Raw genomic sequence first — 26,289 nt, forward strand, 5'->3', positions numbered from 1 at the left:
AAAGAGACAAGAAAAGTTGAGAGCCGAGAAAAGGAATGAGAAAGCATAAATGAAGCCAGCAGAACCGATAGATTTACATTAATCTACAGGAGCTTTCTGTAACTATCTACTAATAAACCCTCCTGTAACGAAATAAAATGCCTCTCTACTACTGTATCGCTTGCAGCCCGCCAAGATTGATCCATTGGAGCCAGCCTGCAGACATCTGGGCTTTCAGAGAGACAAAGAATAACACAGGACAATCTAAGATGAACAACTGTCTGTAAAAATATTCAGCTGCTGCTATGAGTCATTTAACAGAGAAAGGTAGAAAGACAGAATATACAATAAGAAAATGCTTCTATACTCAATTAAATTCAAATTTCATTTGAATTCTAAAAGCTGATTTATTTTTAATTTTTAAATTGACCAAGAACAGAAAGTTTAATATTGTTGGCCATGAGTTTTTGAAATTTTCACAGAAAGCCCTACAATTCCCATGGTTTGTAACACCATGATCATAATCCCATGAGTTTTACCAAACTAAAGACATAGTAATAGATATAACTCTTCATTTATCTCTTAGAGGATTTATTTTTGTATTTTCACACAGTACTTTAAAGGAACTTTCATTAATTTCAGTAAATATATCCCTAGTCTTAAAATAATAAGTTTACATTTAATAACAAAACAGAATAATTCAAACAGTGACATAAATAAAGACATCATCTCTGTAAGAAAATACATGGGTTTCTCACAAGAAATAGTCCTCATTATTATACCATTATTTCCTATATTGTAGAGAGTCACTATTATCCAATTCTATTTTGGATAAAGTTAAGAGAGATCATTAAAAAAATGTGCTGCTGTAGCAAATAAGTTAGTTTACAAAGCAGCAAGGAAAAAGAATAATGCAATTTCATCTTTCAGAATACAAGCCTAATTCTCCACCTGGTTTGCTGTCATACACCTGGAGAAATAGGTATATTCACTTAATTGCTGAGATTTTGAAATACAAAGGTAACTATTTGTGCACATTATTTCTCCAATAAAGTTACGTTAGTTACATTCTTCTTCAAAGTTCTTTAGAAACCTGTATTTCCTATAAAATAATTCTTTCTGAAAGAGGTAAATTAATGAAATGCAAAAATAAATTTTAGAAAGAGGGCATCAGAAATGTGAACTAATGGGATTTACAGATACAGCTGAGTACTACATGCCATATGCACTTGAAGCATTTGTCAAGTAAAATATGCCAAAATATTTTTCACAGAGATGCTCATGGACAACTTCAATCTAACTTTTGAAGGACTGTAACAATTAATAATTTCGTTAGGGTGTATTTACAAATACCAGCATGGCCCCATCCTGGCCCCATTTTTCATTTTTCACTTTTTGCATCACATAGGTTTGAATTTTTATGAATTCTATAGCCTTATTTACACTTCTCATTAACTATTGCACTAAGACACAATACAGGAAGTTTATGACCAAAGATGTTTTGAGAGATCTGATTGCACTGATCTATGTATGTATACTTCATATTATAGGGATTATAAAATTGAAAGAGGTAGATAGCATAGCTTACATACAAAGTGCCCTCTTGTGGTCCTAAGCAGGTAAACTCAAACAGATTTACCATATAGTATATATTTAAACGGGTTTCTAATATATAACCACATTGTTTTAGGAAAACAGTATCGATTATTATTCAGCCCAGAATTTTTCCTGCAGCAAATACTACTAATGCCATTTCTTTGTCCTATCTGCACACAGTAATTCACAAGTACAAGCTCTCTCTGTAACAGATCATGTCTGAAGGCAGACAATATCTGTGCTACGGTAATGACATAGCTACTGCATAAACTTTCGTCCATTAAAGATATGATTGTTCCATCCCTTCTTGACACAGCTCTTTTGCTATAGCGGAAAAAAGTTTTTCGGCATTCCTTATTCAAAACATCTAACAGTCTTATTTTGCTTTATACTTTATTTTTCCAATAAGATTAATATCAGCAGAAGAGAGGTTTGCTAGAGTAACTTAATGACAGCCTTTAATTATAAATTCATTCAAGGGCAGATATGGCCTGAAATATTGGCACTTTTAGATACATACTAGAACTTCCATTCAGGTCTCATATACAATATTTTTTCTGCCTCACTGGGATGTGGAACTTTGAATTTCAAAGGCAAGAAATCTTTCAAGGTAAATAATAACCCCTTATTCTCAAGCAAGAGTTGAATCAGCAATCCACCTATTTTGCTTTAAAATGAGATTTACAAACCCATCTATTATCTGTTCACTCAACAATAAATAAAAAGGCAGTTTTCTTAAAATGTAAAACTAAACAGTGACTAAACACAAAAAAAGCAAATACAGAGAAACAATAAATACCTTTTTGGCCTTGGTTTTTTTTTCATAAGTCTCTGATAATGGTTTTCTTTTTTCCTGAGTGGTGTCTTTGGAGAATAGATATTCAAACTCGGTAGTATCAAGTATATCAGGTTCTTCTAGTGATTCCCATAATGTTGGCATGGCAGTTTTCCTGTAAAGGGAAAGGTAATAATAAAATTTCCAATAAACATTTATGAAAAACTGTAATAGATCTAACCATAATAGATGAAAATCCATAATAGGTTAAAACTCAAAGCAACATGCACTGCTACTATACAAACAGCATTCCTTCCCTATACTTTGCTCTTGTAAGGAGTCAAAATGTTTTGCAGAAGGCTGTACCAAAAAGTTTAGCTATTTAGTATCCATGCCTGCAGGACTATCAAAATGCATTATTTGTATTGTACAGGTTTTTGTACAACAACCAAATATTACAACTGCAGCTTGTGCAAATACATCTCAAGAGATTTCTGCCACTTCAACTAGGATTAGGAGTATTTCAACAGCAGCTTTTTTTGAGAAATTCCCAGTAATCTATTTAGACCTATAAAAATAAACAATATCAACAAATAGTGAACAAACTTTATTCAAGCATATTTTAAGAGCGTTTGGGGTCATTTGTACAGGAGTTGATTCACTTCATGTTAACTGCAGATGTTGTATGCTCATATTTATCCTTGTTGCAGTTCTGAGAAACTAGAGTAATTATGTGGCCTATATTTTGGGAGGCTAATCAATATTCTGCTCCACTCAATGAACTATAAATATTAAATGTGGATTATCTTTCCTTCTTTTTTTGCCTTCCAAGACCAGATTTAGTTTTGGAACACTTTGGAAATTGTTTACACAATCCTCTAGTTTTATCTGGATTTGGGGAAAATACTATGTAGTGCCACAAACACAGCACTTCCATTTTGAATGAGCTGTGTTTCAAAATTTCAGTGCTTCAGGAAAATATGTGGGACAAAACTGAATGCTCCTTCTTCTCTGTTTATCAGTAGAAGGCGGGCCCATTTCTTCCAGCAGATGTCACTAAAAGGCAGTGAAATTATTTGTAATAAAAAAAAAGTGATGAAAACCCCTATAAAATACAAATGGCTGATGTCACCAAATATACTTTTATTAGACTTAATATGCAACAAAATGCACTACCTACCAACTTAAGGGGAACCAAAATTAATTGAACTTTTTTCCAAATTTAGGATTTTTTTCTACTTAATACTCAGTTGTACATTTACTATCATGAATGTTTAAGGAACTCTATTTTTTTCCATTAGCATCCGCTGATGCAGCATATTCTGTGTTACAGGGCATGCTCACAGCTCCACTCTGCCTGATATTAGTCATAGTGTCAGCCACACTGAAGAATGAAGGATTCTTTCTGGCTCTGTAACAAGAACTTTGAAGTCCTGGATAGCTGCTGATCTGAGCAGCAGACCCTTGAAGAAGTTTCCAGTTCTGGTGTAGACCATGAAAATGCTGGACCATTCCACCTGGTGACCAGCAGTTCACCAGAAAGCTATGACTTAGACCTTATCTTGCATTCAGCAAAAGCATGATGAACTAGCATATTTCAGAACAAACATTTTGATTTCAGTGAATCAATAGGAAGAATTACAATAAGGTTTATTTCTGGACCAAATATTTATTTACTATGAAACAATATTGCACTAGTAATTTTGGGAAAGTAAAAGCAAAATACTCAAACTCCCTGATCCAAAATATTTCAATGCCTTCAATTCTGAATCACTGAAAGAATACAATTGACATTTCATTAACTGTTTGTCCCTGTCAAACATTTTATATAAAATATTAACACCTTACAATGTTTTATTATACCAGAATAATAATTCTTTCTCATCAAAAGAAATTCAAACAAAAAGCTGTAAACTAAGATAAAACTCATATTTAAATACATTTAAATGCAGATATTTACTTTAACAGTGTTTAAATATAATCCTAAAAATAACTTAAAATAGAAGATTAAAAAGAATCGTAAATAATTTGTAATATTTAAATAAATAATTTATAGTGACTTACTATAAATAATCTATAATAATCTGTAATATAATAATTTGTAATATATAATATATAATATATAATATATATAATATAGTCACAGTATACAATACAGTATGTAATATAGTGTGTGTATATATAGTATAGCATATATAATATATTATTATATGTTATGACTATGTCATATATAAGAATATAAGGTAATTCATTAAAATGGTTAAAATAAACTTAGCATTGTTGTAACTGCACTTATGCTAATGCAATTTTGAATACAGATAATAATGATTTGAATTTTAAGACCCCAATCATGTCATTTCATTACTTGCATAACACAGGATCTGAATTTTATTTCATGATTCTAGCAACTCCTTGTTAAACTAGAAATAGTCTGTGTTGCTTAAGCATCCCCAAAAAATACTTTTTGAGCCAGCCCTCTTAATAGAGCTCTACGTTACATTGATAAACTCTTGAAGCAAAGTTAGAATCAGCCAAAAACCAAAAGAGCAGCTGAGCAGCACTAAAACCACATACCACTGTGGCAGTGAGGTATGCATGCTGGCCCAGAAAGTGTAAATGGGAGTACTTCTTTTCTTCTGCCAGCTGAATAAATGGATAGCATAAACAAAAGTTGAGGGATCATTTCAAAAAGACTGTCCAAAAATTTTTTATTTATGCCTGTTCACCAAATGATCCCTTATAAACAAATCAATAAAACAATGTTTCATAGTAACTTTAGATTTGCTACAATGGCATATACTATTAGACCACTTTCACAGAATCATAGAATGGTTTGGTCAGAAGGGACCTCTAAAGATCATTTAGTCCCGTGCCCCTGCCATGGGCAGCGATATCTTCCACTAGATCAGGTTGCTCAAAATCAATTTTTTTTTTCTTAAAACATGTAAATTCTATGCCTCTACACTGATTTTGCTATACATTCCTAGACTGTCAACTTTTTGTTATTAAGTCTTAAATAGTATACATACCCTTGTATCATAGCCTGTAAATAGCAACTCCAAGTCCAAATAAATATATTTTACCTGTTGCCTTGTAATTGTATCCGTGTCCAATACAAAGGCTTCATGGGACGGCTAGGTTCAATGGCAGGTTTTCGAGGACCTTGGTTTGAAGATAAAGTGCTATTAAAAAAGAACCCAGGCCCAGGAGGTGGAGGGGGTGGAGGTAACCCAGATCCAGGCACTGGAGGTGGAACAGGAGGTCCCAACCCTGGAAGCGGTGGTGGTGGCGGTGGTGGTGGTGCTTGAAAATTCCTACAGCCTTCAGAAAGTGGAGGCGGCAGTGGACCAGATCCAAACTGAGATGTCAGTGAAGTCAGACCCGTTGGCAAAGGTGGTGGTGGAGGAACTAAACCTGGCAGTGAAGAATCAGGAAGGGGAGGAGGAGGTGGTGGCGGTGGTGGTGGTGGCGGTGGTGGTGGGGGAGGAGGCAGGACTTGTTTTGGTTGACAAGATAAGACACTTTCTGAAGACTGTGCATTGTAATTGTCCTTATTTTCACTTTGGGCAGAAATACTATGTGACAAAGAAGAAATATTAAGCTTTTTGGGTACTATTTGGTTATTTTTCACAGCTCTGTTTTCTTCTTCATTAGGCTTTATGAAAGTTTCTCTGTCAGTCTGTATACATACATTTCGATACGTCTTTGGTGGGTTATCATCTTCAGTTGAAACACCAATATCCTTTGCTTTTTCATTTCTTCTGTTTAATTTATTATCGAGTTCATTCTTCAGATGTGCAATGGTTTCCTCAAGCTGAGCAGTTGATACAGCATGTTCTCCACGAATATGGAATACCCTGAGTTCAAACTGAGACTGCAGAACAACAACAAAAAAAACCTTAGTGCAAATATTTTTCTCAAGTGTTTATTTTGTAGTAATTAAAAATCTTCACATTTAGACTATGTTCTTACTTTAAGCAAACCATAATGACAGAAATACTTCACTTTCCCAGTTCTAAATGGCTTTGTTGCAAGCTATTACATAATTGGACAATTACTACTCCTTAAAGAAATGTAAGCAGTGTGTGTTTCAACAACATATTTTATGAGTAAATACCCAGAACATCAATTTAGCAAATTCTAACTTGTACCTTGTCTTTAAGCAGACTTACTGGTTTGTAATTGCTGAATGCCATAATTAATAGTGCATTATGGAAAAAAGGTACCTTTTTCAAATAGTATTGTACTTAATGACATGATTTTATTGACTATTTCATTTCATAAATATGCCATAAATATAGTTAACATGTTAGGAAATAGAAGATAGATTAAACACAACAGAAGTTGAAATTCCTCCCAGATAAAACATTGAATAAACAATTTACAACACTTTCTCAATCTATTAAAAGTGTTCTCAACAATTAAATTCACAGAGGTACACATAAATTCTCCTTCAGATTTATCTTTACTATTAGATTAAAACTTCATTTCTACCAGATATATTTTAATCTACAATTCAGGAAAATAAATCTTAGAACCAAGAGGATGAAGAGGATTTCACTGAGGTAGAAGGAAATAACAATCTTTCAAGAAGATATGTAAGTAAGGAAGAAAAAAACCCCACTTTTCTTACCAGATATCAGAAAAATACAGAACATTTAACACAGAAATATCGCCTTTAAATAATCCAATCTAATACTGCTAGTGCAGATGATTAAGTCCCTACAAGTTATTTTCTCTTATGCCATGATACTATCAGGCAGCTAGCTGTTATCCTGTTTCTTTGCAAGGCAATGACTCCTGAAAGAGCATTTTCCATGGTTCTTTCAGGATCTCTGCACAAAGGGAAGCCAACATTTCAACAGAAGCAGCTAATGAGCTGTGATTTTCCCAAATTCCTGCAGACGCAGCAATTCACACTTAAAAAATTCCCACGTAGTGCTGGCCAGAAGTGGCAACATAGCACTCCCTACTTATCATTCCAACCTGAGTATTAGGTCAGAGTTAATAGTTTACAGCATTAAAATGCATCCAAGTCATGCATGTGTAGCTCAGTATGGCAAATACAGTAGTGTAATATACTGCAACTTTATATCCTACAAAGAAGCTTGAATAGATATGCAAACAATACATGTTATTTCTTACAGCAGTATGATCAGCTTGCATTCTAATCAATTTGTTAAGATAAAGTCCAAAGTAAACAATCTGAAAATACTGGATTTGTATTGGAAAAACAGAGATTTGTATTGGAAACAATCCAATTTCTAGTACTTTTATAGAAGAACTAGGACTAATATGTACAACAAATAGAACATTTTTTACTTGGCTTTTTTCCTTTTCCTACTGTTACTCTACCAAGGTTTGTTGTCTCTCAGCTTAATTATTAGGTCAGTTCAACTATGAAAAGATTTTCTGCCATTTGAATTGCTCCAGAGCAATCACCTTTCTTTTTAAACTTGGCGTACTGATCCATAAATGAGGTAATGAAGTCAGTTTGCCTTAGGGAATTTAGCTATTTTGTTTATCATAGTATTTTGCCCCTATTGGACATCAAAAACTCCCCAAAAGAACAATTTACTTTGAACGTTAAAGATTTTCCCAGCAGTAAATCTGAAGTCACCTTAAAAACACACTGTAAAACAAGCACAGTATTTAACAAAACTACTTATTACATTTAACTGGCCATGAAAGCAACTGTGTTAGTATTATATACCTTTTCAACTACAGATCTTCAGTCTTTAATTTACAATATAAAATTTGTGGTTTAAACTCAAAATTATATTTGAGGTGATAGCTTTATGCTTTGTCTTGCTTTTTACTCTTTCACATTTTCAAAATTATTTTCTGTTAATAAAAATAATAAAATTGATAACATAAACAAGAATTAAGGCTAAAATTACTAAGCATAAAAAAGAAAAGCAGGCTTAACAAATATGACAGTTGGGAAACTGTGTTGAACATCTCATCAATGGAAAAGATCACTCTTATCCAACTGACTGCAATATAAAAGAGCAACAAGCAATAAAACAAGTTTTTATTTTAACTACCTTACATCTCAAAACAAATCTTGTTCACCAAAATAAGATTAAGTAATATTGAAATCTTTTCAGTTTACATAACTATGATAGTATTTTCAACAAAATTTTCAAGAATATTTATATTAATATGTACTATTTATATATATATACACATAAGTGATACAAAATTCTTAATAAAGGTCTGCTTCCTCGCAAATATTTCTTCAAAAGAGATGAAATGCTCTAAAATCTTATAATGAATCAAATGGAGATCAAACAGCATCCAGTCATTCCATGCAGGTAGAATTTAAACATTCTTTTTCTGTCATGTACTATGACAAGTATGTATAAAGTCTATTACTTTTTTTTATTCTACCACTAAGGACTAGTTAGATACCTTATCAACATGTAGTATTAAATAATAAAGAAAACCAGTGTGTACTAAACTTAGGCACCTTTGACTCCTGAAAGCAAGTCAATAACTAAAAATAATTTAAAAAAAAATTACAATTTTCAGCTGTCTGTGGCTAAAACCTTTTTACATGGTACTGCCCATTAGAATGAAATCTCAGAATTCAGGCTGCAGAATACTTACTAATAGCCACTAGACCTCAGTATACAAATCTTGAAGGAACCTATGGAGAACTCAAATTAAAACTAAAATAACTAAAATGAACTAAATTTAATTAATTAAATTAAACTAAGTTTAAACTAAAACAAATTTTTATGCAACCTTTTTGTCAATACAACCATTCATTATGCAAGATGATTTCCTGACTTTACAAATGGGCTGTTCTTTAGAACTTGTGGGATTTGTATTAATTTAGAATACTTCTTCTGATGCACCATACATCAAATTTATAGTTAGTATTTTTATTATAAAGATAAGTCACTAAATTTTGCTATAGCAATTGGCGATACAGTATATATCCAGGCAAATCTTTTCTTTCTTACAATTCATAAAACAAAGGATAGGAACAATAGAATCTTTTTATACTTTACATTATTATAAACAAATCTAACATACTGAAATGGAATATAATAGAACTATTTCCATCTCATAATTTCAAGTGGGAAATAAATCAATCAAAATTACTTTTATACCATATGCTGTCACCAGAATCCTGAAATATTAAAAATATAACATGAACACAGAGACATTTTATTGAATAGAAACTAGTATTAGAAGCACTTGTGCACAACCTTTCCAGTTAAAAAACTGTTTTCATCTAAATGGGAACCAAAGTTTTTTTACTATAGTATGCATATGTCTACCAAAGCTTACAGTTTTATTTCCAGGTGTCTGTTAACACTCCTTTAAAATGTTTATGATGGCTACATAACAATACCTGTGGCTGCTGGGAAGAACGAATTTTTAGCTAAATTCAAGTCTACAGGGATATAAATAGATAAGAGTTCAAATTATTCAGTTGGATAGATACAGTTCAAATTATTCAGTATCTTATTACTGAATCATGTAAGCAATTATTACTATCACGTTGGCAATATCCCCAGTCTATTTTCATGGCACATCATGCACCAGACTCCTAGAGTCTTTGGGAAATGCTGTTAAGATGAACAATGACCAAAGGCTATCATCAGAATATAACAGCTTGGTCACAGCTATTTTAAGCTGAATGAAATGGAAAAAAAATTTCAGCAGGAAACAAGATGTCTGCAGGAGGGAAGATATGGGAAGAAGGCTGGAAACTAAAGCTTAGAAAGCCACTCTATGTAGCATGAATGAACACGACTTATTCCTGAAGAAGGGTAGAGGATTTGGAAACCTATCAGAGTAAAATGTCTGTATAAATTTCTGTATAAAATGAATGAAAGCAAGACATTACGAAGAACAATTTGGGAGATGTTCATCAGCACATTTTAGATATACAGGATAACTTTTTTTTCATTTGAAAAATGCATTTACCACTCTGCTAACTTGTTTAGAAGCCTAGTGGCCTGCTTCTCAACAACGTTCATATAAGAAATTGGGATTGTATATGTAGATTCAACACCCAACAAACTAGTGCAAGAAACTCATTTTTCTACTCCCCTGACTATTTCACTTTCTTGCAGCATTAACCCACTCTTTCAGAGAGTATATAAATTAAGCCCTCAGACCTTGGCATGTAGAGGATCTCGGGCTTCTCATTGTGTCAATGATTCTTGCCAGCCAGTCAGTGACATTATCTAGTTTTTGCTACATATTCCTCCCTCTCTTGTACACACACACACACACACAAAATTGATACTTACAGCTGCCTAAATTTCCATGACAGTAGAGACAGATTTTCTCCAGATTACTGTTACAAATACCAGATTAGAGGCAGGTATGTTTCAATAAAACCTTAGTACTATTTCCTCTTCATATTGCCAACTTGAAAGAAAATATAAGAACATAAGTAGATGTCCTGCAAAAGCCTTAATGTGCTGAAATCAGATTTCAATCATAAATTTGAAAATACCTCCTGAGTATCGTAAGCCTAATCCACACAACAGTATACTACTGAAAAAAATTGCCTTACCTTGGTACAATCTTTCTTGCAGTACGCTACTGAAAAAAATTGCCTTACCTTGGTACAATCTTTCTTGCATTCATTGTCAATATTAAATATGCAAACAATGCTATGCTAGTATGCTGAAGAACACTGTTAGAATTCAGAATTTCATAAGAATTTTATCAGACAAGGAAGTGGTCTGAAAATACATGCTACGATTCAAAAAAGACAACTGCAGCGTACATAGCCACTGAAGGGACTGATCAGGAGTACGGCAATTCTAGGGGAAAAGGATCTGCAAAGGACAGCATATCACAAACTGATCATGAGTCAACAAATCCATATTAGAATATATAAATAGAAATGTCATATGCAAAAAAGTAATCCTTGTGCTCTATTCAGCTACTAAAAGCTGTGTGCCTGTTCAGTTTAAGAAAAATGCTGTCCCTGTGTTCATGATCACTTCTATTGAAATCTGGGGCAGCTCATTCAATATTACTTTTCTAGGTTCAATCTACATTGCCTTTTGTCTCCACCTCACCCTTACTGGATAATGCCCCCCTTGTTTCCTTAGTTTCTTTCTGTTTCTATTGCTGAAGAATACTTCCACAGTACCCTTAAATTTGCTTTGCAATATGTAATTCAGCTTGAGTGTTGCCAACGGTCCTTTTAATCCTATACTTTTCTGACTAAAACTAGCCTTCCTGGCTGACGTACCTCTTTTTCCATTCTTTCATAGGCTCTCTGCTTCCACCCAATATCCATTCTGAAGAGGCTGAATAAATAGGCAGTTTAGTCTATCCCTCTCCCTGATTTTGCTTCCAAATCTGCCCGTGCTTGGCACGCAGGTTTCAGAGTTTTCACACCTCTGATTCTGACTAAATAAGGTCCATGCCTATTTGCTATTCAAGCCTCACCAGTAAAGCTGTACTCACAAATAAGTTTCTTTAATTTCTCAATGTTTGTCTGGTATCTGCCATCAGAATGGGCATGATCCATTTTCCTTGAGTAAAATCACCTCACCAGAGCAAATGATCCCAGCTGATTCTCAGTTCCCTTAAACACAGATATTTGTATACATGCTTAGAAGACCTGTATTGTATATATATGCTTAGAAGACCTATATTGTATAGGAATGGCTTTCCGATATCTTCCTGTCTTTTCCCCTTACACTCAGCCCTCTGCCGTATGACTCCAGTGACTTCCTTTTTGCACCTGCTAAGTGACTTGACACAACACAGAGAAAAAAGGCAAGATATATTTTCTGAAATAATGCCGACAGCTCAGCCTTGGTCCCGAGATTCAGGAACATATGAAGCATATGTTCAAAGGAAGAAAAAGCCCCAAAATTGAATCAGTGTACTGTACTTCCATTAACCATTACAGTCTCAGATGATAAAAAATGCAATTAATCAGAAAAGGACTAAATCCTCTCATTCAGAATATAACCTACAGGTTGTCTAAATGTCTTTGAAATGATAACGTGGATTGACACAGACAAATCTCAATACCAATGTGACAGCTTTTCTCTGTGCTCTGATAGGTGACAGAAAGATTACAGTCTCATTTAATACAGTCAATATAGTCAATTATAGTCTATATAGTCAATTAAATGCCATCAACTCAAGTATATTTGTTGTGTTACTGCTTTATATAATGTGATTTTATATGGACAAAGACTTTCTAACCATGATATAGAATTGCTCTGCTATGAAAAGTTTTAGAAAAATTTGTATGTATGAATATGAGGAAACTATAAATCTCTACAGCAATCTACATTCAAAAATCAGTTGCTGGTTTGTTATTATTCAAGACTTATTTGCACTATGAGTGTTTAAAAAAATCCTGAGAAGTGTAACAGTAAGACATAAATAAGTTCTCTGAAACACTGTTTAGAGCAAGCAATATGCAGAACTTTTGCTTTGAAACTAGCAAGTTAATGCTTCACTGTTAATGCATAATATTTTTTCACTAGTGTTTACAGTGCAATTCTACTCTGAAAAGCGACTGTGTAAAAATGGCACGTCTTTAATGAACAAAGCTGTTCTATGTGTATCAGAGACAGACCTCTTCTTTAACTGAGAAACACACACTTTTACTAGTTTTTACTCTAATTAGCCCGGAAAAAACAACATAGTAGAGAGAAAGTGAGCTCGATTTTATTCCCTTCTCTGACTTTATACACTGACTGTTACATCTAATTAGTTACTTATGCCAAGCCATGAAAATGAAAAAAACAGGAACAAAGAAGACAAGAAGACACAAAGTATCTAAGGATATGGTTTCTAGAAGTGGAAATGCTGGGGGGGTGGGGGGTGGGGGGGTGGTGGTGTTATAAAAACAGAAAGAGAGCAAGAAAAGAAAAAAGAAAAAAAATAAGAATTCTTGAGTCGCCAGTGAAAATATTTTTATAGACTTTACAGCTTTTTTTTTCTTAATAGTATTTTGGCCATCAAAGTAGTGTGCATAAAAAAGAAAGGAAAAACACATTTTTCACAGACAGCCTCTGACTTTTTGTTTTTGTTCATTTTAAGTAATTTCATCTTCAGTTTTTGGAAGAGCTCACACTTTTTATTCTTGTATTGTGTTGACAAAGAAAAAAAGTCCTTTTTTGTTAAATCTCTGTCATTGAAAAAACATACATTTGTTTTAAATTTTAACAACAATCAGAAATTTAGCAAAGGATTTCTCAATGAAAAAAAATTAAACCTGTGCCAATTTACATAAAAATCAAAATTCCTCTCTAACAAATATCTCAACAAATATAATCAGTTACATATGGTCTATCACCATTTTCAAGGATACACAGTAAGGATTATTCTTACACCTCATAGTAAAAAAGCTAAATGATTGACCATTCTCAAACATTCCCAGAATTCTAAATATTTGTATAGGCTATGTATACAGAGCCCAATTCTCTTTCTAGTTTAAAAATATTAAATATATAGTTTTATAGAGGAAACGTAGCAGAAGTAGTTCGGAGGAAATTTGACCATAGCGGGTATACAGAACAATGTTTTTCTATATATTTTTTAATCTTTAGTTCTTTAACAATTATTGGCATTCGGGTAGTTGAGAAAGAAATATAGCCTTATAGCCAGTAATTTTCGAGTACAAAATTGTTGGTGTAGCACATCATTAAAATATACTCTGTTACACTGCAACATATAGAATTTTTTTAAAAATATCATGTGCATGATGACTTATATATAGCACTACAGATGGCTTAAAATTCACATAACATTTTAAGCACTAGTTCACTTCAAATTTAATAATTTAAATATTTACTGTGAAAATATGTATCATGTTTGATATGTTATGAAATACAACTTCTGATTTAACAACACCTGCAATTACTTGTAAAGATTGATTTGTGATTCTTTGAACAATTACTATTTCTACAAGGATATATTATAAAGAGGTCTTCAATCTCAGGTTACTACACTTAAGTAAAACCTATAAACAGACACCAAGCATGTAGCAATTTGATCACACATTAAAAAAATAAGATATTATTCTTTCAACAACTAAGTTGCACAATTATTCAACACTGTAATTAAATTGCATTGTGACATGTCAAATATCATAATCCAAAAACCAAAGCAGATCTTTAATAGCTTAACTATTTAAAATAGAATAGTAAAAATCTCTATTTATGAAAAGAAAACCTAGATGATCAAGTTGTATATCCTATATAAAGAATTTTAATAATTAAATATTTGAGTATATCAGTTACACATTTAGAATGGCTCAGAATGCATCTTCCATACTTGATATTTTATAGCCCTACTTAACAGATGGATTGCTATATTTAAACAATGCATATTCATATAACGAGTGAAGTTGTTAAAAGCTCTTTTTCATTATAAAATGCATATTACTGTGAGCTTAAGGAAGTTGTTACAGAAAGTGTAATAGAAGACAGCAAGCTTGATGCAGTTAACATTTCCAGCCTTTATAAGACTCATATTTACACTATCTGAAGGTCTGACTAATGTAAAAAAGTATTGTCAGTATAACTGCACAAGTCATGTGCATTATCTACCAGAAAGAACAAAGTAATGCCATCAACCTGGAATTTTGAATTCATTCATGAATTTCTCCTTCCTATGCCACCAATCCAGATGGATACAAAATAAAATAAAACCTTGTATTTCTAGACTGGTATAAAGGGAAGGAGATGGTAAAGAAGTTTTACTACTTCTTTCCTCTCTCAACTTTTTGATTGTACTGAAATAACTGGTATGATACACTTAATTTCATCTTTTTCCTTGTCCTGTCTGGAAGAAACACAATCTAACCAAGATGAACTTCAAAAAACCAAACAGGTAAATGAACAACTGAATAAATGTATGAGAAAGTAACACACTCAATATAAGTAGGTATTCAAAGGCAACCTAAGGAAAAATTATTTTTGAGAAATGCACTATGTTTTGTACTCCATCTGCTGTTTTTTTTTTTTATTTTTCTGCTGGTATTTTCTTATTTGTTAGAAAAACTTCAAACTGCAGTTTGAAGTGCAAACTGCACTTCTCAGAATACAGAAAATCAATGAGATACCGAAGGTATTAACATAATAATATCTACTCTCTGCAAAAACATTCAAATTAAGCATGGCATTTTTATAGCATTTAAATTAACATATTCTTACATTTTCTTGTATGTTTATGTATTTCTAACATTCATCTAATTCATTGTTCCAGTTTCAGTCAAAACTATTTTTGATGTAGCCAGTAACATGTTCTTCATGCCACTTCAGAATGTTTGCATTTATACCACATTTTGAATACTTCTTTTCTATAGACTCAGTTCTGCATACAAAATTAAGAAGCATTAACATCTTCAGCTACTCTTCACTCTCCTCCCTCTCTATAGTATGTCAGTTGTATTACTCCTTTGCTTTGCTCCCTGAACTAATTTCCTAGCAATTCCCAGGGCTGGTTTTCTCTTCATCTTTCTTATTTCATCTTCTGTGCATATTCAACTGTGCACTACATGGGAAGTGTGTCACTGAAATGACTATATTCATTATAGGCTTGTTGCCACCCTTCACTTTTATTATATTACTATAAAATGTTTCTTCTCCTAAATTAAATCCCTTTCTTTAGCGATTTGATTCTTTATATATGCTTTCTGTCTTCTCGTCCTCCTCTTAACCATTTTCCAGGACGCAGAATCAATAATGTATTTCAACAGACTATTCCGTAAAAGATTCAAACCACCCCTTGCGTTATGGACTACACATAGTCCTATGTTCTTCTAGAGCTTCAGCATTTCGTCTTCCAGCTGTTTGCGGACCTTCAATTTTCTCTTAATGTTCTGTCCTCTTTTTCTCACAGAGTGATTTCCAAGTTGTCTTAAAGTTTGCTTTCCTCATCATGATTGCCTTGTAAATGTTTCTGTAAAATTACATTCATCTAGGTTTTGTTTCCTGCATATAGACATATCCTCCCCTCAGTCCTTTCCCTGTTAATAACTACCATCCAACCATTTTAGATTACACAACTCACTTGGAGAATTTTGTTATACAATACATAGCTCACAACAGCTCATCTCTAGTCCTTGCTTTTCTACAGCTGTCCTATTTACATGTAATTTTACTCAGATGAACCCTCTTATTCAGAGTAAATCCCTCCCCCTCTCCGTAACTTCTAATCAAACACCCAGATAGAACCCTTGATTTGTCCTTGAAATTTCTTGGTAATCTCTCAAAATGCTGCAAACATTATGAATTCCAAGATGGAAAAATACCTCTAATACTGTTCATTGTACTCCACAGCATAATCCACATTTATGGATCCTATTATGTCAACTTTAGCACCCAGTAAGTGATGTACTCTACTGTGGCATCTCTGTGCCCACAGAAAAATCTCATTGGAATCTAAATCCTTCTTGACTCTGATATATATATCAAGCAGAAAATTATTAATGCCTTGGATTCACTAACTTCTTGCCACAGGCACATTTGCTAAGCAATGTCATCCCTTCAGATAAATGATAGCATCTCTAAAAAACTAGACTATATATTACTTAATAAAGCCAACTGTTAACAACATGTGCTTAAAGGGGTAAATTTCAGGTTATTAATAAATAAATATTAACAGTAGATAATTTAGCATTTTATGTAGATTTTATATGATTGGTAGGTAACTTACTAAATTCCCACTACTACTAAAGTTTCTGTTCATTTGAAGGAATGTTTTTTAAAAGAATAAAACTATGAAAATATTTAGCAGACAAAAATCTATATAAGCCTGCATGTATCTCAGGTAGCAGTGAGAAAGCAATACCACACCCACTAGAATTTTGTAAGTAGTGTACAGCAGCTACAAGAGGCCATGTAACATCCAATACGTGTCATTCCATGCAGAAAGGGAGCGATCCTTGCAGAAAGTGACTGTGTGTTGATTCTTCCTACATGTAAGCTAGCTTATGCTAGGAAAAATAAATCTTACACAGTTTGTAAAAAACGGGTAGCCAGCTAAATTGAGACCTGCCTGTAAATTTCAAAGAAAACTGATACTTTTATGGACAATTTAATTGGTAAAATCTCTACATATTGATAAACTCTGTTAAACATTTAAATTCTGTAGAGTGGAATGAGGCAATTCAGCATGCAGCACATCAGTAAATGTAAATGATATATTGCATACAACTTCTCTGAGGCCAAGCTAGTTAAAGAATGAAGCCACACCGTATGTTAAAAATTCATTTCAAACTATTGTTGAACTAGGACCATGAACAATTAACATGCAGAATCCAAACATGGTAACAACAGCCTTTCCTATCACAGACATTGTAGTTCTTCCCTATCCTGTTTCTCACTTGCAGCTGCTACCTTAGTCTTAGGCCAGCCTAGGTTACTATGTCTGTATAGATACAAAAATACTAATACCTATGATTTGTGGCGGTGTTCAAAAGATAAAAAAAATAAATTATTGCTATTCAAATATTTTAAAATACAATATATAAAAATATAGACCGGTATTTAAAATTCTATTTTAGTTAATCACTTGTTTTGATGACAATTTACTTTAAAGAAGTTACAGTATTTCTCATTTGCCAGGGGAATTATATTAATCATTACTTTTACTGATACGTATAATGATTTGGCATGTAAAATGTGAAAACAGTGCAAAAAATGGCTGCAAACAAGTTGAAGATGAAGTTTCAGTGACAAAAACTACAGAGGCAGTATGGATCCAATAAGAAAACTGATTGTAGTAGAGAGCAAGTTGTCTCTGATCTTGGGAGAATGTTTTTGGACACCTAACAGCTTTTTTATTACTGTGGCTGATTAAAATGAAAAGCCTTACTACTAAAATGTTCTTTTTGATGAGTTTTTTTGCCATGAACTATAGACCTTGCAGTCCAGTGGGACACAAATCCTTTGATCCTGTGCAGTCACATAAATTCAAAGTCGTAAAACAACATTGAATTTGATTTTATTAGTGTGGCTGATGTTGCCAGAATTGTAATGCAACCTTGTTTTTCTTCTCTTTTCTTCCTTTTCTTTTGGGGAGGGGGTGGAGAGGAAAGGAGAGTTTACTGTCAACATTGCTTCACAGTATAAAGAACTAATTTCTTTGGCAACCAGACTCCAAGATTAAGCCATTATAACAAAGCTTTGTAACTACATAGGAAAGTAATGATATATATCACATTCTGTGAAGTTGCAACCAATGATTTTGTTAACGCAAAAGTTGAAGCAAAAAGCAGTGTAAGTACAGCATATGGAAAACAGTAAGTAAAGATAAAGTTATATATCTGTAGAAGGAAAATGGGGAACAAGGAATACTACTTTTCAATAGGAAATATTCAGCCAAATATTGCTATGAGTTTGCTATGAGAACAAAATAAAGTAACTCTAGACGTTTAGAAATTGAAGATTTTCATTCTGTATGAATATTTTTGTCTAAAAATTCTAAGAATACCTACACTGAGGAGATGACCAGCCTCTCCACCAATATATAGAGAGTTCACATGTGCAATGAAAACAACTAAAAGATTTTGAGGTGTAGCAAGCCATTCACTTCCTAGCTATGGAGGGAAATTAATTTTCTGGGGCCTTTTTGACACCAGATATCAAAATAACAACAGAGGTTTGACTTTACTTTAAGGAACATAGTCACCTAAAGGAGTAATTCTCTGATTATCTCTAATTATCACATTCCTCACATGTTATAGAGAGGGATCTCAACACGTCAAAACAAATGGATTACTTGGTGAAACGCTCCTTCCTTCAACATAAATATACTACAAAAAATACTACCTCTTTCTCAATAGCAAAGGAAATGAAGGTAGAGGTTAATTTCACATTCAGCTTCACATTCAGAAAACAACAGTTTTCATTAAGTTATACACTTTCTACGGAAGGACAAAAAAAAATATCTATTCCTTTCCTCATAAGTTCATTATAGAAAAGATTTTTTCCTATTGACAATATAATACTTGCCTCAGTTACAATGATTAAAGAGAAAATTCAAACCGCAGACATCCTTGTGAAGGCAAAGTATATGAGGAGATCCTACACGCACAAGTTATCTTTCATGACTTCTATCTTAGTTTAACTAGGAAGCTTCCAATTCCGCAGATACTACCATAAACTTTAGTGGTAAAAACAGAAGACAGTCTTTAAATATTCACCAATCAAGTAATATTTAGGAGAAAACCCAACACTGTGCATAACTAGTCTTCTTTTTAACATTGTAGAGATGTTTATGCTACACTTAGCAGATAAAGATACCAGTACACTTATCTAAGATAGAACTTAGGAACTCCAGAGATTCTACCTGGATAAACAGAAGTATAACATCAATTATGGAAATCACTCTGTAATTACGTAAAAGACATACCTACTTTAAACTAATGTATACTACATGCTAATTATGCATCATCACATTATTCTAGATGTTCCCATTATGGAATTTGAAGAAAATATTATATACACAAAAATGTGTTAAAAAAACAACCTTGGCCAATTACTCAAAAGGGAAAACTACAAGTGTGGTTGCCAGAGCAACCTTAGTTTTCTCCCTCTCCATCAATGTTTCCATATAGCACAGCTATGTGGAAATTTTCTCTTCAATAGAATCAGTATCTCGTTCAGTGAACATGATAGGAGTTATTCCAGACAATAATTATAAACTGTATTATGAAAAAGCTACAAGCTTTTAAGACTTCTGCATTATGTGTGCTGAAGTTGAAAGGTATAAAATGAACAAAGCATGGAACCTCAGGAAGAGATGCAACGGTGCTATAGTAAAGGCATGATAATGCTGACCTGGAAAAGCAGATTCTATACTTGCTCAAACTGCAAAGTTCCTGCTAGATGAGTCACAAGTTATTTTAGTCAGCGTTTCTCAAGTGGGAACCAATGGTACACCTTATCTTCTAAGCAACTATCTTGAGATTCTGGCATCCAATTTATACTTGCAAGGTAAGTTAAAAATAAACTGTGATATGAACATCTGTGCAAATGTAAGCATCCCAATAAATCTGTTATACCTTAGGTCTCTGTGCATAAAATATGAATAATAGTAATACATGCCTATCTGAATACATATTGTAAAATCCAGTTTATACGTATGAAACATCCTGACAAATTAAAACTCATGACAGTGGAAAATCCATAATGAAACTATCTATATTCAGATCACATTTTGACTAATAAACAAGGGAGGGTATTACTTACTGATCAACAAAAATAAAATTAAATACTGAATAGACTGCATTCATTCTAGGATACATATTCTGGAGAAAATTGTCCACTTATAAGTAAAACCTGTACTCCGATACCCAGATCCAAGTCTCTGCAATCTATCCCCTACAGTTTTCTGCCTTAATTTCCAGACTACTTCTTTCCCCTTCCAGCTTGCCTAGGTGATCCCCACCTAACCAAGAGTAACTTGTGGCACCCATTAATCAGTGGAACTTAGTTTTGCCCCAGTGTTATAACAACTTCGGTGGCTTCAGTATCTTCGGTGGCTTTGTGGAAATGGTACATTAAAAATTTGGTCAGCATCAGAAGATGCAATAGGTACAATAAGCACTAGATTTGCAAAGTCAGAAGCTGACAAAATCTGAAGTCTTTACTGAATATGAGAAAAAATAGTTTTGTTTCAAAAGTTTTAACTTCCAATTTCCGACAGATTTTCCCTCTATCAGCAAAATGTTCATCCTTGCTAGATTTGTCCCTGTTCTAAAAGCAGGAATACCAGAGCCAGAATTAACAGGAATACTAGAGCCAGAATTTTTTAACTACAGAAAATTATGTATTTCATTCAGAGAAATAGCTTACAATTATTATATTCAAACAAACATCTGGTGTAGCAAATTTCAAAAAGCAGATAATTTTGGCAAGGAAGCACAGGGTACATGTTTTCAAAATCAAAATGGTAAGATAACACTGATACTACTTAATTTTTAGTGGCTTTTATACTCCCGTGATCACATTTCACTTCATTTCTCTTGTAGACAATTGTTTCCTATGTTACAGAGGTCTTCCAAATCTGTCAAAATAAAATGTCATCATGTTCACAGTATGTGTTCTACTTTATTCTCCTGAGTGCATAACATATTTACTCAAGGTGATGGGGTAAATTAACTTTCACAAACTAAGATAAATGCAAGGTTTTATAATGATTTTTTTTAGAAGAGTTTCATTTTAGCCCTAATTAAGCAGAGTGTTTAGTAATGTGTCTACATTTGAGCAGGAGCTCAGTCTTGCTGAAGTTTTAAGGCAATAAATTATCTTGTTGATCTCTATGCACATTTTAACTATATAATACCATTCGTATGTCTATGTGCTGAAACAGAGTTAAGGAGTCTGTGGTAACTTCTTAAATAAACAGGAGAATCCTTGAATCAACATGTGGAATTAACAGCATTCTGCAGCTGACATGAAGTCTAAACAATCCAAGTTCTTACAGTGAAATTGTATTGATGAAATAATAGAGCAGCAATATACGACATGGCAAGTAGCAGTGAAAAAACCCCAACACTATGAAAGAAAAGAGTCTTCCCGGATATTCAAGCTATCTGATAAGAAAACAATCATAATGTAAACATATGATTAAAGGAAAAGCAAAGCACCCATTGCTTCAAAAATATGGAAAATAGAAAGCCAGTGGAGAAGATGGGGGAGAATTTTGCTTAATATAAGTATCAGAGCACAGCAAAAACACTTAAAACTTCATCAAGAATTTGATTATAGACTATGACATGAATATAGGCATTATAATGTGCAAGTTTTTCAAACATAATTAAGCACTGAACTGGGGAATGGTGTCATACACCATGAAGAATCATTGCAACCTTCCTTTCTGAATGAAGATGCAATTGTCAACAAGTGGTTCCAAAGAGATTAAAGTGCCTCTTGCTAGCTCTTTGTGTGCTTGTGTGTACCCTGTTGAGAGTTATTGTTTTATTGCTCTTGTCCTTTGCTATCATTCCCTAGTCTGCTACTCCACCTTCTCTAGCACTGGCCATGCAGATTTTTCATTACACGGTGATTTTTCTCCTGCTGGGATTTTTCTATTTCAGGAAATACGTACTTTAAAGATAATCTTGCTCCCATTGTCTGAGAGCCTTAGGAGTACTGAAATTGATATTTTAATACAATTTCATAGGATTTTGGTTTCTTCTTTCTCCTATTTTTTTTATGCTTTTCTCAATCTTTATATTTTCACTGTCTTGCACTGCAGAGAGGCTCCGCACTGAACAGGGAGAATTCCTTCCTGAGGACAAAGTAGCCAAGAAGATTCATAAAGACGCGCAGTGCACACACAGTGGTGAAAGCATACATTTAGCAGCCAAGCACAAAAGACTGAAACATTTCAAGTTAGGCAAGTGTAGTATCAATAATTAACCACAAGCTGGGAGACCTTCATCAGTAACACCACATGGAAATGCTGAAAAGCCTGAACAGCTCATTAGGAAAGACTGACTAATAAACCCTTGCTGACCTTAGCTGCTCCTTTGAGCTGGAAGTCCACCAGACAGAAGCATACATGATACAGATTTTCTTCTATTTATGCATGTTGGGACATGAAAATCCAGCAAAGAACACAGAAAGCAGCTAGCCACCTTATGGATGCATTTCATCTCATAAAGGTTAAAAACAACAATCTCCGCATCCTGAAGCAAAATTTTATTACCAAAAGTCAGCATATTATCCACTTCTTAAATGTTGTTTTGTTAAGTACTGTGGCATATCAAAGCTTTCAACACTATTTGTCATTGGCCCCCATATTTTAATAGTAGATTTCAAAACGTAGTGACTTCTGACAAATTGTGAAATCCCTATCCTATGCAGGAATTCACATATGCACACACAAATCGGGGGGGGAGCAGGGAATTTAAAAATGTCTTTTTTCCAGAAAGGAATGATAAAGATCCCTACCTAAGAGCATCCAGGTCAGAAATTTCTCAATTGAATCTGATCAAAAAAATTCCACCTTTTTTTGTAATAGACTATCTACAAAAGAGAAGTTTTAGACAAATTCGAATATTTTAAAATGTTTTGATGTGGTGTTAAAGCATCTAATTTCTGATGTTCTTTCTGAAGTGGAAATGAAATTTCACTTTTACATATCACTAATAGACATTTTAAATTGTCAAAATAAAAGTGAAATCACCCACTTCTATAAAAGAGTTCTTTTGATAAGCATTCTGGCATACAACAGCTTTCAACACTATTCACCATTGCCTCCCACAGTTGAATTACCAATTTCAAAATGTAGCAGGGAGAAGCAGCACCTCTTGTTGTACTCATGTTATAATTAAGGAGCAATGGAAGCATTCACAAATGGAAGCACACTGACCGTGAGGGAAAACGAATGGGAAAGTGAAAAGGCAAAGATCCAGGGAAGAACTTGTGAAGCATGACAGATGTAAAAACAGATTTGTAAAATGAAAAGGTCGTCACATACCTAAAGCTTTATTACTTCACTCAGTAACCGAGAAAACGTTTTTATGCCTTTGTGATCTCAGTACAACATAAAAATGAATAATTTTGAAATTATCAGACAACTTTGACTGGTGCTATGACTTTCCCTTTCACATTCCTTTTTCTTCCACATTTTTCATCCTTTTTCTGTGGCACTTTGAGGCTCTGGTTTTTAAGCTCAATTTATGATATGAAATTGTTTTCAAAGTTAAGCAAGTTCTATGAAAAGGAAACGACTTTCTATGCACTTCTACATTTCAGCTCTTGAAACCTTCACAAAAATCCAAAAATGTGAACATTACTAAGGAGACCACAAAGGTCACTATGAACACCCCATGCTACATTCTTTAAACAAGGGCAGCCTGATCTTTCATAACGTCACAGGCAGTTACACACCAACTGCATTACCGTTCACTATTTCGTAGGTTTCAATAATATGTTCATAACTGTGTTAGATGCCACTACAGGTATTTCTTTCTAAAATTTGTAGTGAGATACTTTGAGAGACGTAGAAATATTATTTTATTATATAATATTTATTATATAATTTACAAGCTATCTGTAGTTTATATTTTATTGTTCTCAAATAGCTATCATTATTTCTTAAGGAGTATATTATATAATGTGCATCATATAATAAATAGTAATATTATTATAAAAACCTGTGACTAATGGCTAAAGATGCTATTATTCTTAGTTTGGGAACATAAAAGATGTAGTGAGTTGGTGGAAGCCTAATAACCTGTATCAGAGAGAAAGATCCATGCATAGGGTACAGAGTTACAGGACAGCTTAGGACTTTGATTCCATCTTCCAAAAGCAGTATTAAACTTCCATGTAACTGAAGATGAAGGGATATTTGGTACCCTTGTGCCAAAGGGAAGAAGGAGAAATTAGGGAAAAAACTTTTTTACTCATTTTATGAAATGAACTTTGTGAAAAAAAATTTAAAAGTATGCTGTACCCTTGTGCAGCTATGTGTTGGATTAACTATTAAGTACCGCAATCAGAATATTGCTTTCAAGATAATTCCTTCTTTTCATAAGTCAGTAGTCCACTTACAATATTTTGACTTAATGTTAAGTCTTTGTCATCTATTTAGTTGGTTATTAGATACTGTAGACTTGGGTCTGTAGCGAAAAATACTATTAAGGTGATGACAGCTACTACTTATCTATTGAGCAGCTTCGATTCTAGTTTCATAAGATGCAAGCTAATTTCTGACCTCAAACTAAGACTGTGCCAGATCCACAAATAGCGGGCAGGATGTTACCACCGCACATACTCTTGCAGTTTAGAAGGAAGGCTTTGGGAACTTCTTCTGAAAGACTTAGCTGACATCTAGCGGCAAGAAAAGTAAAAAATTCAACAGTGGAGAACAGAAAGAGTTTAATGTCTTAAAAATACAGCATTCAATTTTTTGTAAAGTAATAGGTGAAAAATTCAAGAAATGCTTTGAACACAGCAACTAATAAATGTAGTGAAAGGTAAATGGCTAAAAACTAAGTATGTACCATCTCTACTATATTACCCTTTCTAAATATTATCTTCATGTGGATGATTCAGTTGAATTATGTTACATTAATGAACCCATTAAGGGATATTATGAGTTATTCTGATTGTTATGCAACATGATATGGTACAGGTTCATCAATAATTAATTGACTTGGTGCAATAAATGTTGTAATCTTAATTTAATTAATACGCATGCTACACGACTAGAATTGATTTCAAGTGACATCAAAAAAAGCAACAAAGCTTCAAGTTACTGTGATAACATAAAGATGACAACATAAAATAAACACAATACTGTCATTCACCCCCCCTATCCAGTGATTGTTTTACATCCTTCAAGACTGCTACATTCACTGTAGCTTCAACTGTCTACAGAATCAGCACCAACCCTTTCAAACTGGTGGTATGGGTAAAGCTCTGGCTGTACTCCAGCTATTCCATATGAAGTTTATAGGAAATGAACATAGCAATTAACAAATCTTAAAGAATAAAAATCCATTAGGAATTTCATTCACACAGTCAAGGAAAAAAATAACTTCCAAAAGAAACAGTACAGAAGTACAGGACACTTTCTATTGCTAAAGAGTAAACAGATCTCTCGCTCATAAGGCACTAGATACAGGTTTCAAGGGACAGATTCTGGATAACTTTGCTTGCTTTCACCTTCAGAAGACAGTTTAACAATTTTTTGAGAACTTTCCCCTACTCATACTTTCCAGGGCTCCTTAAGATTTTTCTAGGCATTTTCGGAATAACAAAGAATAAGGGTCTCACTCCTACTCTTTTACAGAGAAGGTATGATGATCTACCTTCTTCATAAATGCAAGATACGGGATTTGGATCAGTTTGCAAAAGAGCTGTTTCAGAGGAATTTCTGTCTGTAGGTTCCTTCAGTGCATAGTATAAAATCACATTTAACCCAAGCGTTTCCAATAGTTGGGATATCTACCACCATATTTT

At 33.5% G+C, this 26,289-nt stretch overlaps 1 protein-coding gene across 1 annotated transcript in view; it reads right to left on the minus strand.

The window, feature by feature from the left end:
- The window catches only part of FMN1 (formin 1), a gene marked incomplete at both ends in the record, with an annotated part of 140,116 nt that overhangs the window by 85,485 nt on the left and 28,342 nt on the right, over window positions 1-26,289 (minus strand). The window contains 2 exons of the mRNA XM_082317960.1: window positions 2,375-2,525; window positions 5,434-6,224. Of these exons, the coding sequence (XP_082174086.1) occupies window positions 2,375-2,525; window positions 5,434-6,224 (942 nt within the window). The remainder of the gene's footprint in view (window positions 1-2,374; window positions 2,526-5,433; window positions 6,225-26,289) is intronic.

Source organism: Platalea leucorodia (genome assembly GCF_965183815.1).
Source record: "Platalea leucorodia genome assembly, chromosome: 7".
In the NCBI taxonomy this organism is placed as follows: Eukaryota; Metazoa; Chordata; class Aves; order Pelecaniformes; family Threskiornithidae; genus Platalea; species Platalea leucorodia.